Here is an 18,241-nt window from a genome sequence, read left to right on the forward strand (position 1 = left end):
ATCAAAAGACCGAAAGGCCACGTTCAGTTTGGCTTAACGATAGAATTGAGATTCAAATAGTTACAGGTTTCTAGCCCATCGCCTAAAAGAGGAATCCCAATTATATAAGCCTTAGTCTACATCATTGTGTATGTATGTAACTATAGTTCAATCGGTAAGATTTTAGCAGTCGAATTCGCGTACGATAAAATTGCAATAAAAGGTAGCGACCGATCGTAAACGGACGCGCCCAGTGCGGAACGACCCTTATAATGTGTGAAATAAAAACGCGACTGGCGTACAATTGTCTTTATTATTTACAGAAAACTATATACGAATGAGATTTATGACTAGGGTTCGGTTTTTATGGCAACACCGGTTGCTGTAGGTATGTGTATGGTTTACAGTACTTTAGAACAAAATTAATATAATATAGATTAATGCAAAATTAAAGTACTTATAATATTATGTCGATATCTTATAAGGGACAAATTACACAGACTGAGCTACCCTACAAATAAGCTTGAGATTTATAACTTAATACCTAACTTTGGTCGTATCATGACTGACTCACTATTAATTTATTTTAAAACTGAATGTTTCCTGAAAGTTGTCCAAACAAAAATTTCATTGATGCTTTTAGGATAAATATATAAATCAACAAATAGGTATGCTCTGATTATTATCTATATATGAAACTATAAAAATGCTAAAGCCAATTTCCATTTCCATTGAATCTGATTCTTGATATGATTACTATGAGTTTCCACATGTTTTGTTTCGTTTTAAATTTGCAGTCTTTATGCAGAAAAACTTCTTTATTTTCAGCCAGTCACTTAAAAGAATATGTGTCTTTTGTTTACTGTTAACGTATTACGCGATGTTACTAAGCCACCCATACAGCTGAACGTGGGTTATCTACCTCGTAAGGAATTAAGACATGATCATATGTACCTATTCGTGTATATTAACGTTAAATAATATCACAAAACCTAACACTCTGGTGGTAAATAGAAAAAAAAACTGTACATTTTTTCTGGCCTTGCTGATTAGAAATCGTGTAATTTTAGATGAAACATTCTCTTAAATTAAAGGACGCGTCCTTATATTTTTGAAGGTTGTAACCGGAATTACAGTCAGGAAGAAGAAGATTCACAAAAACTAAAACTCATCTTACAATCATTTCCCAATATGATACACCTACGAGTTTAGATTCCGTAGTAACGCTAAGTAAAACTCAGGTGTCGGTTTGCATTCTACCCGCTTCTCGCATTCAATTTCCAACCAATGGCGCGTCGTAAAGAGAGTGCACCAACAAACTTTATTAGCCGCGCTTGTTCGCCAAATTGCGTTTGGGTGGCTGTACGTTTGTAAATTAGGCTAGCCGAAACTCTGAGATTCAAATAGTGACAGGTTGCTAGCCCATCGCCTAAAAAAGAATCCCAAGTTTGTAAGCCTATCCCTTAGTCGCCTTTTACGACATCCATGGGAAAGAGATGGAGTGGTCCTATTCTTTTTTGTATTGGTGCCGGGAACCACACGGCACACTATTTACTTGAATAACAATTATCTTGAGTGAAATATTCCGGTGAATAAGTTAAGAAATAATAGCAACTAAGAAGAATAAGTAATGTGCGTGGATTATCAACCACTTGGTTTTGTCCCAGTTGCATGCCAATCTATCTGGAAAGGAGTTTAGAATATGGAGTCGAGCTTGCATAAAGCAAAATAAGTATGTAGACATCGTGGCCAGAGGAAAGATGTAGTCTCTACTTCTACCGGGGTTAGAGGAGTCATTTTATGCCTATGTATATACTTTCTTAAGTATTTAAATGCTTCGAATCTTGAAAAATCATACTTAGAAAGTGTAATATCATATTTGATTTAATTGAAAGTACAAACTATATATATGAAATTCGTTATTTTTGTTTACACTATGTGAATAAAGATTTTCCCATAAAATCGTAAAGCGCATTGGAGATGCTATAAGTAAACGCGTGCTTCGTTGGACAGCCGACGCCCGACTGCCAATAAAAGTTTACGAGCGTGTCAGCGCCATCTCGCGGCGGAGATTGGAAACCACTGCAAATCCTCTGCGACATCTAGTCCGTGCGATGCATAGAGTAGATTGAAAGGAAAGATACGCCATTTCAAAGTTTTTGAATAAGTATATAAAATGTAACGAACTTCTTTACACAAAGTACAAAACAATTAATAGATTTCGTTTAAAATTGTCTTCTTTCCGGTCATTCATCTTTTTGTAAATAATGATGCGAGCTATGTTAGTTGTTACTTAGCTGTATGCAATGAGTATTTTATGCTCTATTGGTGCAATTAGTATTTTCCTTAGATGAATTGGTTAAGAGTCCCAATAATATATTAGCGAATAAATATTTTCAATCATTAATTACAAATATTTATTAGCGTTGGAAATAGAACCTAAACATAGCGGATTTGGCATGTTTATTGAAATATTTTCATGTCACATCAAGAGTTTTCTAAAGCTACTATTACCTATAGAGATTTTTGGTCTTAAGTCACTGTCACTGTCATTGACAGTCAATTGCCGCCTTTGAGCTGCGGATCGAGCCGAGAAGTATTATTGTAACCAATGATTAAATTCGTTTGTGATTAAACAAGATCCAGAGTTTTAATTGATAGCTCCTACACTACCTTGTTGTGATTATTATTGGTGCATGTCATTTATTTGTGGGTATTGAATAAACAAATTAGTCTTGGTTCAACCTGCCTTTCAATTACGACATGGTGTCAGGTGTCGTCTAAAATAATTAATTTTCGGTATAAAAAGTCGACTTTAAGCTAAAATTAAGTGTTCGTACGTAGAAAAAGTGATAGTGTTTTATTATTACTATGGAACACGCGCGTCCGCCATCGGAATTATGCCTAGAGGGCGGGCCGGCAAACCGCGCTGACGCGTGGCGAAAATGGTACAAGCAGTTTTTGGTGTTCCTGAAGGCCTCGGGAGTCTATAAAGAACCGACAGATGTACAAGCCAGTCTCCTCATTAACCTGATAGGCTCAGAAGGTTACGACGTATATACTACGTTTAAATTCGAAAAGGAGACTGATCGGGAGAATTTCGACAAGTTGGTCAGCAAATTTAATGAGCATTTCGGTACGAAACAAAATACTACCATGGCTCGTTTCAAATTTTTTACAAGAAATCAAGAAAATGGTGAATCTGTCGATGAGTACGTCACAGCATTGAAAATACTTTCGCAGCATTGTGAATTCGAGCATCTCGAAGAAGGTCTGATACGCGATCGTGTTGTTTGCGGGGTCACCGATGGAAAAATACGTGATCGATTACTGAGAGCTGAGGATCTGACCCTCGCACGAGCTGTGAAGATTTGTCAAGCTAGTGAGATGTCTACAGAGGAAAAACGGCAGATAGAAGGAACCAAGGCGGTAACCGACGGGGGCGCGTCGTCGGCAGCCGTGGACGTGGTGTACGGCGGCGCAGGCGGACCGTCGCGAGCGGCGCGTGGCGGCTGGGGCCGGCCGCGGCCGCGGGGCCAGCTCCGTGCGGCCGGCGCTCGGGGAGCGGCCACTGCAGGCGGCCGACGCGGGGCAGCTTCTAGGAGTGCGTGTCGGGCTTGCATGAAGGATCAGTGTGACGGAGACTATAAGTGTGCGGCTAGAAATGCTCAATGTTTTTGGTGCAGTGAACGGGGACATTTTAAAAGTGCATGTCCTAAGTTAAAGAGCAGAGTATACCAAATTGAGGAAGAGTTATCAACTGACGATTCAGATTTGTACTACGTCTCCACGGTCGACAATTTCGGTGACGGTATGGACAGCCACAAATGGTATGAGACTTTATTTTTATATGGTAGTGATTTAAAAGAAAGATTTAAGCTAGATACTGGTTCGGATTTAAATGTAATGTCCTTGAAAACATATTGTAAATTGGGTTTGAACTTATCAGAGTTAACATCAGATAATACGAGAGCTTTATCGTTTTGTGGCAATTTTATTCCTATTGTTGGATCATGTTACATCAATTGGTTTTATAAAAATAAAGTGTATAAATTACGTTTCATAATTTCTGAACACGACTGTCAAAATGTGCTGGGCAAATTTTCTTGTGAACAACTAGGCTTAATAAAACGTTTATATTCAATAGATATTAACCAGTATGATGATATTTTCAAAGGTTTGGGAAAGTTGCCTGGCAAATACAAAATAGTAACAATTCCGGGCGCGCAGCCGTCAGTCTGTCCCGTTAGAAAAATACCCGTGGGCGTACGAGATAAGTTACGAATCGAATTAGATCGAATGGAAAATCTAGGCGTTATTAGAAGAGTGACGCACCCGACCCCGTGGGTGAATGCAATCGTAGTGGCGGCGAAAAAAGATGGCAGCATTCGAGTGTGCCTCGACCCGCGGCCGCTTAATAGGGCCGTGCGACGCGCACACTACCCGTTGCCGACGCTCACTGATATCGCGACTAAATTAGAAGGAGCTAGGTATTTTAGTAAATTAGACGCTCGATCTGGATTTTGGATGGTTCAGTTAGATGATGATAGCGCTGATTTATGTACGTTTGGAACACCATATGGCAGATACCAGTATCTACGTTTACCTTATGGTATAAACTGTGCATCTGAAGTTTTTCATCAAAAAATACGTCAAATATTAGAGGGCTTAGAGGGCGTAGATTCATTTGTTGATGATGTCATAGTTTGGGGGTCTTCAATTTCAGAACATGACGAGAGGCTTAAGCTTTTATTAAATAGGGCACGTGATGCTGGTATTAAATTTAATAAAGAAAAATGTGAATTTTGTGTTCAAACGGTAACTTACCTTGGACATACCTTTAGCTCCAAAGGTATGCAAATAGATGAAAGTAAACTTAAGGCAATTCGTGACATGCCGAATCCGCAAGACAGGAGTTCATTAGAGCGTTTTTTGGGCATGGTAAATTATTTATCAAAATTTATACCACATTATTCAGAGATAGCGGCTCCTCTACGTATCCTTTTGAAAAAAGACTCTGTATGGAATTGGGACGAAGTACATGAAGCGACCGTGCGGCGTTTAAAAGAGTCAGTGTGCGCCGCGCCTGTACTGGCTTTGTATTCTGCGCGCGAGCCGGTGCTGTTATCAGTAGACGCGAGCTCTCGCGCGCTCGGCGCAGTGCTCATGCAGGGCGGCCGGCCGGTCGAGTATGCGTCATCCACACTCACCGACACGCAATGCAGGTATGCTCAAATTGAAAAAGAGCTGTTGGCGATCGTGTTTGCGCTCGAACGATTTCACCAATATGTTTATGGCCGTAAAGATGTCACAGTGGAGACGGATCACAAGCCATTGGAAACGCTATTTCATAAGGCGTTGGATTCCGTTCCAGCCAGACTGCAGCGCATGATGTTACGTATACAGGGATACGATTTCAAGGTTACGTATAAACCTGGAAAATATATGTTCGTTGCAGACACCCTTTCGAGGGCACCTTTACCTGAACAGTTACAACAAAAAGTAAGTGATGAAATTTCGGAGCAATCATGTTTTCTTATAGAAAATGTTAGGTTTAGTGACAGTAAATTGAGTATGATAAAGGAGCATACAATGAAAGATGAAGAATGTCAGTTAATTATAAGATATATAAAAAATGGCTGGCCAAATTATAAGTATGAAGTGGATGAAAGAGTAAAAGAGCAGTGGTCGTATAAGGAAAGTTTTGAATATGTCGATGGTATAATATTTAAAGATAATTTGGTTTATATTCCATTTAAGTTAAGGTACGAAATGGTAAAGCGAGTTCACGATGGGCATATGGGTATAGATAGATGCAAACGGCATGCGCGGGATGTGATGTTCTGGCCAGGGATGTCTCGAGACATCGAGAGTGCAGTACGCCGCTGTGCGACGTGCGCCGAGAGGGTGGCGCGGCCCGCGCGGGAACCGCTCTTGCCACATCCTACCCCGAGCCTGCCGTGGGCTAAAATAGGCTCGGACATATTTCAGAACGGTAACAAGTATTTTTTAATCTTAGTCGACTATTTTTCGAATTATATCGAAGTTTGTCCACTGCTGAACATTACTAGCAAGACAGTCATAACAGCGATGAAGGATCAATTTGCAAGGCACGGCATCCCACAGGAACTGATAACTGATAATGGGCCAGCGTATGCCTCGAAGGAATTTGCTACATTTAGTAAGCAATGGGGGTTCAAACATGTTACGAGTTCGCCGAAATATCCGGTATCAAATGGACGAAGTGAGAAGGCAGTACACATAGTTAAAAATATGTTAACCAAATCTTTGTCATCTGGTTCTGATTTCTATTTAGGGTTGCTAAACCTTAGAACAACTCCCAGGGATGGAATTAGCTCACCATCTCAGTTACTTATGGGACGCAGGCTTAATTCCAGGCTCCCATCTCACGACTGTAAACTGCAACCCAGCCGTGACAACCGTGACGATTATAAGGCTATCACAAGCAAGCAAGCCCGCGACAAACAGCACTATGATAAACGAGCACGAGCGTTGCCGGAGCTGCGGGCTGGGCAACGTGTGGTGATGGTGGACGCCGGAGACAGGAAGCACGCGCGCGTCCAGGCGCGGGCGCCACAACCACGCTCCTACTTCGTAATAGACTCAACAGGAAAGCGGTACAGAAGAAATAGACGCCATTTAATTAATGTGGAGGCAGCTCTTTCTTCTCCATCCCAATATACGCCCGAGGAGCAAGAACATTACGAGGAAGAGGATTGGTCCATGGCCGAAAGTGAGGACAACGCAGATGATCCTACGTTTGTTTTAACCAGCGGGGATGGGTCGCGTCTCTCTGAGGACTCCCGGGGTGATATTTTGAAAGGCCGGTTAGATCGCGCGCGCAGACCGGCGGCTGAGGCGGCCCGCACTATTATTGCCAAACTAAATAGGGAAAAATAAATCATAATGCAATCTGAGCTTAAAATTAGAATTGTATAAAATTGGTATAAAAGATTGTACTATGTTACTTCACCCAAGCTGTTATTGTTAATTGTCCGACTTCATAAAATTAAATGTATGTAAGTATTTTTATTTTTGTATGTATGTTCACCAATTTTCTTAGTCATTTTTTTTTTTCCAAATTTTCGATTAATATATTTTTGTTTAAAAGGGCTTATATATATCAGCGGTGATCCCATAAAAATTACAATGATAAGATTAGCCTTTATAAAAAACTGTAAAAATATACATTAATCTAGATATATAATATATATATATTAAGGTATGTAGTATTGAAGTCGGTTATATGTTTATTTTTCTTTTTTTTTTTTTTTTTTTTCTATGTATATTATTGTTTAAGTTGCTGACTCATAACATAACAAATTATTTTAATTTTTTTTTTCTGTTAATTTTTTTTTGTGAGGGAAAGATGTTGTGATTATTATTGGTGCATGTCATTTATTTGTGGGTATTGAATAAACAAATTAGTCTTGGTTCAACCTGCCTTTCAATTACGACATACCTAACATGAACAGTGTGATTTTTGTGGATGAAGCAGAAAGAGTATTTATGAGATTGCGGTAAGCTTTGTTCACGGCTTCGCACGCGCACAATGTGGTTTACCGCATATTTTTAAAACAATTATATTGAGTGATCTACATTGTTTTAATCTATGGTTCAAAGCAGAACTGATCTTTTATGGTTAAGCTTCAAAGTGAATAAAACTTAAACGGCTTCGTCGTTTGTTAAGCGGTTTACGGCTCGAATAGTGGCCGTTTCAAATTAAAAAGTAACTGGTTTAGATTTAGCACTTCTATCTCCGGCGATAAATAGAGGTACTCAATTGATAGTTATTCACGTAAATAAACTAGCAAGGGAATAGTCCTTTTTTTCGGATGAAAGTCATTTTTGTCTTCCATCTCTCTCTTTCCCATGGATGTTATAAAAGGCGAATAAGGTATAGGCTTATAAATTTGGGATTCTTCTTTTAGGCGATGGGCTAGCAAATCTCATTTATATCTCTGTCTAACCTGCAAAAGATATAGACGTGATTATATGTATGTAGAATTGTCAACTTTAACTGCAATGACAGAAACATTTGAACATTTTAAAATAACTTACATGAAAACTATTTCGCAGTGTGACTAAGCGGTTTAAGGTGTTGGCGAAGTGATTCGTGTCCGGAATATATTTCTTTATTAGAATGTCTCATTCCAAGCACATATTACTATTGAAAAATATCACAAAAGTTTAGTCTGTTATTTAATAAATACAGGACAGATTACACAGATCGAGATAGCCTCGAAGTAAGTTAGACACTTGTATTACGAGATACTAACTGAGCGATACTATATAAATAATTATATTATATAAATACTTAGCGATTTATAATAAATACTTATATAGATAAACATCCAATATCCAGGCCAATCAGATGAAGTTCGTTTCTCATCATGCCCTGGTCGGAATTCGAACCCGGGACCCCCCCTGTCACAGATACGGCCTATCTGTTAGTATTATTCAAGGAAAAGCCTAATAAGCTAAATAAAATAAAATATTTTTATGTGCTAGCAAGCTGACACTATATGATTCTCAATTCCACCATTAAACCATTTAGCTGAACGTGGTTTGTTCTGTCTACCCCGTAATGAATACAGACGTAATATTTCGTATTACAAAATTTGTCTGTAGTTTGTCTTTTCCTTAGTATCGCATTTCGTTAAAGTTGATATCAAAAGAGTGAAATAATAATTACTTCTTTTTGAAAAAACGAAATTAGCACGCGCGTTTATGAAATCTTTGCCTTGCACGCGCCTCACAAGCCAGGATTTCTTCATTATTTTTGTGTGATCGTAACTTATAACTTACTAAACATAAAACACTTTAGCTAGGTGGGGTCAGTCAGACCTGAGAAATGACGTGTCTCGGCGCCAGATTCCCGACGCATAAAGTTTTATGATATCAATAAAATGTGTCAGCGCACATACATGCCCCTACCATATAAATAATATTTGAACTATTAGATTATTTACATTAAAAAGTAAGCTTGCCCTCGGGTCTGTCTATTTCAATGTTAATACAAAATTTCATCAACATCTGTCCATCGGTTTTAAGTCGTAAAAGCGTAACAAACAGACAAACATTTAATATTAGGTGGAATAAGTATGGAGTTTTTAGATCATCCAATTGAACGTGGCCTTTTTGTGACTGATGACTCTGTCTACCTCGTAAAGGATAAAGAAAAGATGAATGTATGTATGTACGTACAAACAGCTATATTTCAATTAAATCTACCCATCAACAACTAAAGCAACTTCAAAACTAAAAGTCTTAAACAAATCCCGGTTTATTTGACGTAGTTCAGAGCGCTGTATTGAACTCGAGCCCGTCTGAACTTTACGTTAAAGACAAACATACAAGTGTGAGCCGCGGTCAGCCTTTGTAAAGTGGACTTTTATATTGGGACGCCACGAAACGCCGCCCTCGGTAAAGTATACCGACACAGATATAAGTTGAATGGAAACGACTGTTCATTTTGTTTGGATCAGATACTTACTCTCTCATTTTGAAAGCGGCCACCCACGGATTCTTCATGGTATAAGTCTGTGAGTATAACACCTGCCCTTGTTAACGGAGAAAGAATTTTCATAATCGGTTCAGTATTTTAGAAGGTTAGTCCTTACAATCAAATAAACAATTAAAATAAAAAAAGTCTAAAATATAATATTAGTTTAGATACTAGAGCCGCCTGCGTAATAAAAAATGTTAATTCTCTTTACAGCAGGAATTTCTGGAAATCTTCTTTTAGAAGTCCTCTTTGATACTACGTGCCAAATTCAGCTACGTTGTCAGTGTCAGTCAATTCGCGCAGCTGCCAAGACCTTTATTCCAGTTTCAAATACTTATCCATATTTTGTATGGAAAAGTTAGTTTGTTATGTTTAGGAAAGGCTAATAAGGTTTGGATTCTTGTAGGTGATGGGCTAGCAACCTGTCACTTTTTGAGTCTCAATTTCATTATTAACCCATACAGTTAAACGTGGCTTTTAATTTTTTTAAGACGTTTTATATGTTTATGTATTTTAGTTTGTTTGTGCATTTTGATTTTGTAGCAAGAACGATGATACGAATCGACAGCCATCAAAGGGAAGATCTTCCGCCAGGCTAGGTGTTAGGCCTGGGGAACCGCGGCTCCGACGATTTTGAGTCGGACGTTGTATTTATGCTCCAATCCGTGAAATCTTTGTAATCGGGATTTAGACTCTTCGCTATTGGCTGAGCGCGTCATTTTCTTCGCTACGATTGACAGTTGGTGTGTTACATTGGCTATATCATCACAATTTTTGTATGGAAAGTATATAATGAGAGATAATAATAATAATTTATAAAAAAACTGACAAACAAACTATCAGTTATTGCACCATCTAGTGAACAAATATCGATGATTTCTTTCCCCGGAGATTGAATAAGGCCGGAGTGGAGTCGTGGCGGATTTACGAGTTCTCCTTCCGAGGCACTTCTCTGATTGCCAGTTTTTTTTGCGTCAAAGTGCGTGAGCCCCGTGCGAAAAGCCACGACGATTATTATGAAACCCTCTAATTTTGTGTTTTATACAATTCTATTATTTACGATTCTTGAATTATTATTTTTTTTGCTTAGGAAATAATTTTTGGGTTTATCACAACGTACCGGTTTGCCATTAATACGTTTAAAGTTGCGAGTTGTATGCAATCCGCTCGAAACGTCAGGAAAATACGGCATGTTCAAGTTAATTCCCGTTTGCATACGTTCATTAAGTATTACAATATGTCAATATCAATGTGAGATTATTGTAAACTAGGTTATATTCGCGTTTATTTGTAGTTTCCATATGATTGTTTTCATACAGTGCACTATTTAATTATAATGTCCCTACCAACATTTCAGCAAAATTTATATTTCCTATATTATAGGCTTGTGGATTTATTTTTTACTAAAAAATCTGTATATATTGACAGATTTATATAATAACTATGTGCCGTGTGTTTCTATAAATTATACCAAAAATACTTTATCTTAAATTATAATATTCACCAAGTATTAAATTGATTTTGATCTTCACAATTCCTAATAAATATTTATGACCACTCTGCGATAGGAGCTTTATAAGCTGACCATTCAAGCTTCATTTCACAGCTTTACAGGCCTCTGATACCGCTGACAGCACATTGGCGGAATATCCCCAGAACCCATACAGTTGGCTGATCTACTCCGCTATCTAATCTTACAATGCGATGAATAGCCCAGGAGATAGGGTACGAAAAAGAGTGTCACGTCGACTCTTTTTATTTTATAATTTTTATTTTATTAGGTGAGAACAGTTTTAATAAATATAAGAATAAACAACAAAATGGGATATATGTTGACTCTGATATAATTTGTCTTACCGCTGTATTTCTTTTTTTAATTAGATGTACCTATAAGTCGCCAAGTTTTGCCAAAAAAAAATTAAGGCCTTAATAAGGATTTTTATATTTATAAATATAATAGATTTTAATTCGTTTTACTTTTAGACAAAGTCATAACTAGAAATATTTAATATTGCATTAATTAAAGTATCTTAGCTCTTGATTTGGAAAAAGGCGTGATTTTATTTGTGTATGTATGTACGAGTATCTTAGCTCTTTGTCTACAAAGGTTCCACTTGTCATAGCGTCGCATATTTTTTTATCTCCCCTCTCCCGGCGAAGGATCGCCATTTTTCGGGTAATTTCAGTCTTGAGGGACGCCACTTGAGAACGCACAATATTTTTTATGACCCGCCCTGCAATAACATAAAAGGGCGCGATTCGCGTGAATTATAAAATTAAAATTCCTTGTTTGTGTAACAATTGTTCGTGTTGAATTGTATTTACAGAAATGTATTGTTCAGAAATATATTGCTATAAGAATATGCAGGATTGTTTTGAGATTATTTTCTTGTTTGATTTCTCGTTATATATTTATCACGTTATAGTATCAAAATAGTACTTATTTACAATTGTTTATTGTAAGCGTATTTTGCGGAGTTCAGAAATACTTCTTACTCCTGGTTTTAGTTGCATCCTCACCACCCTGGAGAGGAGCCCGAGGTATGCCTTTGGCTTTGACCCTGTGTTAGGTAAAATAGATCGTGAGGAAACCTGTATTTAGATGTGTTGTTTAAACCTGATTTATTTTTGAGCTAAAAGTATCAAGAAATATAATCACGTTAACTATCGTCTAGGGCGTACCAGGAACGCCCAGGAAAAACCTTTGTCCCAAGTTCCTATACCGTAAAGGTCGCTGGGCGGTTGATAAATCGTTAGTAAGGTAATTACTAGTACTCAATGACTCGATATATTTTTTAACAGATTTTCCTGTTGGTTTTTCGTTCTGTTTCCTCTGAGATTAATTTTTGTACTATATTCTTTCCGGGCATATCCCAACTTGTGCAATATAAATATGTTAGAAGCTTTAAATTTATTTTTTACCTCTACAGTAAAATTTTTGAGTCGATCTACATAAAAATGGGGTTGGAGTAAGAAGAATTGTATTAATTATAAGTGAATAAGTACTGTTATTACTGAGATAACAATTGTTACTGCGTTGTCACTATAAAATCTTATTTGTTACTAGTTAATTTTTTAAACTTAAAACTTAAGTATCGTTTTGCAAGAGGCATTTTGGATTCGCCTTCAACATTATTTAGGCAAGTTCAAGATTTAAAACTTATTTCCTACGTATTTATTATTGCATTTGTTCCTTTTAACATCCAGATGTTCTATGATCTACACATTTTCGAATTAAGTAAAGCCAGCTTTACTTAATTCGAAAATGTGTAGACATGTGGTTTTGGCTATAGTCGCCTTCTACGACGACATCCGCAAGAAATGTAATATTTTCAAAATATTCCATTTCACATATCGCAACTTCAAAACAACTACATATAACTAAGTGACAGATGTATAAACAAAACATCCCATAAAAGTATAGTTATTGTTTGTCGAACTTTTCCTACTGGCATATACAATATACATCAAAGTTTAAAAGCTCCGATGCATGTGTTCGTGCCGGCAACTTCATTGAGAAATGGCTTCTCGAATTGATTTTGACACTTACTTTAAAACATGGCAAAATGTCTCGACTTTGCATCGAACTAAATTCAATTTTAGACAAAAGCGCTTTGAGTACATTTTCGTTCGTACGTTAAGGAGGTTCTTTATCAACGACGTTTTTCTTATATTTATTAGTGTTGCTCTTTTTTGTGTAATGGATTTTTAAGTGAATAAACAACAGTCTGGAGTGCTTTTAATGCTTTCATTGGGGAATCTGCTGAGGAACATTAGATGACTGACGCAGAGGCGCTGGGAGATTAAAAATTTGAGCTACTTTTGTCGTGTATTAACTAACATAATAACTACATATAATAATAGCGTTCCACACGCAAGGAGTAATCCCTTGCGAGAGGCTCCACTGACGCGCGCAATACGCACACTCAATCTCTTATCGAATGAGATACATACAAACATACATATGGTCACATCTATATCCCTTGTGGGGTAGACAAAGCCAACAGTCTTGAAAAGACTAATAGGCCACGTTCAGTTCAGTAAATAAAAAAAACATTTTGATACTGTAGTTCTATTCCGAAACATAGCAGAGGACGCAAACGGATCAACGATGAACAGTGTATATGTATGTTACCCACACTTTTATCGTTCAAGTGTTGTTCACAGCTCGCAGCTGTTAACTAAATCTTTCACTAAGCATTTTTTTTATTAAGAACATTATCTCATTTATAACTATTCCTAGTTCCGTTTCTTTAGCTGGCTTAGAAAGTTAAACATTCACAAATAAATTATGTGTCCCTGTCCGCGTGACGTCATACTATACATATAAGCTACTGTTTAATTCATACATATAATCACGTCTATATCTCTTGCGGGGTAGACAGAGCCAACAGTCTTGAAAAGATTGATAGGCCACGTTTAGTTATTTGAATTTAAGATAGAATTGAGATTCAAATAGTGACAGGTTGCTAGCCCATCGCCTAAAAGAAGAATCCCAAGTTTATAAGCCCATCCCTTAGTCGCCTTTTACGACATCCAATGGAAAGTGATGGCGTGGTCCTATTATTTTTTCTATTGGTGCCGGGAACCACCATCACGGGTGTTTAATTCAAATAATAAAAATGAATCTATTAGTAAGTGTGTACTTAATTGTACAAGTCAATCAAGGGAATGGCTAATAAACTTGGGATTCTTCTTTTAGGCGATGGACTAGCAATCTGTCATACACTCTGTGAACGTAGCCTTTCAGTGTTTTCAAATCTTTTGGCTTTAAATAATTGTAAAAACTTTAAAAAGTAGCTAAAAACATTTCAATAAAATTGCGTCTCTCATAGAATTATTTTATAATATCGTTTTGGAGAGCAAACTTGGCGAGTCATATTTTCATTAGAAATCGAAGCGAGTTAATTTTTCATTTTTTCTCGGTCGGCGGTGGTTTATTTATAAAATGGCGATAATTTACGATACGACAGTGCCGTTGGCGCTATTCAAAGTGTTGTGCTCGTGAGGTTTTGATATTCTTCTAACCATAAATAATATCCTGTTCATTTCATTACCGCTTTTTTTTTCAAATTAAATACCTTAGGTTTAAACACCATTAGGTCAGATGTACGCGCAAAGATAGGCATACGTATATATATATGTCCTAATTACTAATGGGGAATAGTGATGTAATGCCTTTTTTAACATTCTGCGGATTGAAATATCTACAACGACTATTCGTTATATCACTAATCATGCGTGTCACATAAATGTGGTGTCCGGCACTTTAGAACATGACTACCCCTTTTCTTTCCCATGGCGAAATGGGGTAAATGTAAAAGGTGACTATGGGAAAGGCTAATACATTTTAGCAACCTGTAACCATTTTGTAAGGTGACTATGGGAAAGGCTAACAAACTTTAGCAACCTGTAACCATTTTGTGACTTCGTCTACGCAGGAAGTAAGAGATACCGACGTGATTATATGTATGTATGTAATACAATTAGGACATATTACTATGAACAGAACACGGAAATAAAAGCAGTTTAATACACGTAGTGAGGTTTTGTTGCAATGTAATTATTTATGTAAAATCGATTCAGAGGTTTTTAAGTTATGTCAGAGGTTTTTAAGTTATGTCAGAGGTTTTTAAGTTATGTAAGAAAAATTAACCATACATTGATATTCCGAAACGGTTTCAAACAAAGGTCATGTTTGTCGAGATGTTTTTTTTATGAAAATTGTTTCAGCGGTTTATATTTTATGAGATTATGAATTCGAATAACTAAAAATGTGCGTTAATTATTCCAAAAAAATAACATAACAGATTCTGCATTCTATGTAAAAATTAACTTAAGTACTAGTAAAAGCTTGTTAAGAACTAATTAGTAACTACGATCAAGTTTGCTCGGTCGCGGTATAGGAAGGAGGTAGTGCCCGAACATAGGAGGCGCAGAACGAGATGAAAAATCACAGATGACTTTTTTTATTGTGCGATTCACCACTCGGGGGACCGGTAATATCGCACGGAAAAGTGTTTGTTGAACAAATAACGGCTTGATGTTTATTTTGGGCTAATATTGTTGTAAGTATTTTAAATTTTGGTATATGAAGGTTTCGGCATAGTATTCATAAAATAGGTTTGTTTCGACGAAACAAAATGTTAAAAAGACTTTAAAAGCTTGTTTTATGGTGTCACATCTAATTTAATGAGTAAATATATCATGAACCATTAACTGATAGTCTTCATAAATGGACCTTAAACTAAGATAAAGAAAGAACATAACTTTAATTGAATGTTTTTTTATTTGTCAATTAATGTACTTTTATTTTTTTGGTAAGGTACTGTTTGGTTGTATGTGGAACTAAATTATAAAAGAATCGAACTAAAAAAATACTTTATTAATTTGAAAGTGGATTCTTAAATAATTATTAGGCTTAAGTAAAGCTACAAATTCATTGTAGATTTATCAGCACGTGTTAATAATTAAAACACTTTTACACATACATACAATCACGTCTATCCCTTGCGTGGTAGACAGAGCCAGCAGCCTTAAAAGACTGACAGACCACGTTAAAACACTTTTGAACTTATATATACTTTTTAACCGACGATCGCGTCTGTCCAACGTCCTCTATATTAATATTGACGACGACTGTACCCCGCTAATGTTCGGTAGACAGTCTCTTCGTGTCAGTCCATTTATAAGGCTCGCGGAAAGACATGAAAAATGTCCCCTTTCTGATGTCATCGAATGGATGTCTCGAGGTCGTAAAAGTGTATCGTTTTTCTTTTCAATTGTAATAGGGATGTGCTTTTGGGTTAGTTATTTTTGGCTAGTGTAATTTTATGTGAAGTACAGTCACAAGAAGAAAATGTTATGTTATAAATATAACAAGTGGATTCCGGATTGTAGATGTAGGTAGTAGATGAAGTAACAAAGAATACGAAGTTGAAATAGTATGTTGTATGTTGACGTATGTTTAACAGCCAATTTTTATTTCTAAATTTAAATTTTTAGTAACCAAAAATACAAGTAACAGCTTCTATTCTTCGTGTCCCAGTTGTAACAGTTCAAGTAATGCACGTCCAATTCGCTTGATGAAATAATTTTTAAATTCCTTGAACTGACTTTTGCAATAAATAATTTTAAGAACCCAAAATATGTATAAAAATAACATGCAACAGTTAAAGTTATTCACATTTAACTCGCTTGTTAAAACAATGTTTAAAAACTTTCAATGTACTTTTGCAGTAAAGCATTCTAACAAACAAAAAGTAACTTGCAATATATAAAGTAATGCACTTTTGTTCCTGCCTGTGAAAAAATAAACATGTTTTAAAATAAATGATTTGAAACTCAAAAATACAAAACTAACTTGCAACAGTATAAGTTAGACACTTTTCGACTCGCATTTACCAAGTAGCCGCTGTCCTGCCCGCAATAAAATCGACGACACTCGCTGAAGAGGCACCATTGTGCGCGTCAGTACCACGCGGCACTCTCAGAAAAATATCGCCACTTCACGGTAACTGAATGTGACTGTACTTCTTCGGGATATATGGCTCATAATCCTTTTGAGTTGCATTAATTAATAGCATTTTGTGATTTTTTTGCATGAATTCAGATAGGGATTTAAATTATTTTGTTTGTAGAAAGTAGAAATAATTTTTTTTAACCTATATCAAGAATTTCTCAAGTTTGTTTTAAAAATATCTAGTCAATATATTCTTTAACTGTTTATAAAAAGTATTTAATCAAAATCATAAGATTTTAGGAAGTCTCGGCGAAGACATGGCAAAAGCTAATAAAAAAGTTTTATACATCCGAATTTTATTTTATTTACTTTTACAGATGAGCTATCTGTCAATGAAGAAACAACATAGTGCGTGCCAGCTGCATCTCACCCCGCAATGATTGTAAAGTCAGCTTCGAGAAAGGTTTATTAACTTGAGATTCATCTTTAGGACTTCGACAAGCGGTATTAATCATTATGACTAGGTTAGCAACCAACTCTGAATCTGAATTCTATCATTAAGCCACGCCTATTTAAATTTGTTTTTTTTTTATTAGTAGTATATGTGAAATTAAAAAGATACTTACCCGAAAATCCTCACCGCTCTACAAAAAAAAATAGGGTTGTCAGAATGAATAATTCCAACACAAAGCTCGCTTATAGTGCTTTGCTTATTAAGTTTAATTTTTAATATTCGGGGGCAGCCCGCGTAAAATTGCAATCTACCTGGAAAAAAATAGGGAAGGAATGTTCCCGCAAAATTATTCATATATCCCGTTTTGAAGATGTAAGTGGGCGAAATTGCGTTTTGTTTTCGCACTCAAAGGATGCTGTAATCTAGTTGGACTGTCCTGGGTTTTGTATTTTGTTGAAAATAACTTTCTTGCAAAGTGGTCGACACTTTAGAATAGGATCTGTCCATTTCTTAGCTATTTTTTGACTGACTTACTCCTGGACGGTGGTCAAATGGGATCTAATAATTGGACTCAATTCAGTTAAAAGTAGTCTTTTTGAGTCTCGTGAATTGGACATTGCCTACCCCATTATGGTAATGATTTGTGTGTAAGTGTATGTATTCTGCGAGGAGAAACTGTATAATATTGATATTTAAAAAAATAAGTTTACAGTGTAGTAAGTTTTGCAATGTTTCAAAGAAAGTTAAACCAAGTTAACCTTCCAAATATATTTTCCTGCAGCTCATCAAATATAGCTTGAAATTTTTGAAATTCAGG

General features: G+C 36.4%; 1 protein-coding gene across 1 annotated transcript; it reads left to right on the top strand.

Moving 5' to 3' along the window:
* Positions 1–2,850: 2,850 nt before the first annotated feature.
* LOC132903123 (uncharacterized protein K02A2.6-like) lies at positions 2,851–6,900 on the top strand. Its single transcript, XM_060950486.1, has one exon. The coding sequence runs from the start codon at positions 2,851–2,853 to the stop codon at positions 6,898–6,900; it is 4,050 nt and encodes a 1,349-aa protein (XP_060806469.1).
* The last annotated feature ends 11,341 nt before the right edge of the window (positions 6,901–18,241 follow it).

The sequence above is a fragment of the Amyelois transitella genome, chromosome 21 (assembly GCF_032362555.1).
Source record: "Amyelois transitella isolate CPQ chromosome 21, ilAmyTran1.1, whole genome shotgun sequence".
Classification (NCBI taxonomy): Eukaryota; Metazoa; Arthropoda; class Insecta; order Lepidoptera; family Pyralidae; genus Amyelois; species Amyelois transitella.

What these genes read in the sequence shown, in the direction of transcription:
- LOC132903123 (XM_060950486.1), top strand. Translation starts at nt 2,851, where the DNA reads ATGGAACACGCGCGTCCGCCATCGGAATTATGCCTAGAGGGCGGGCCG.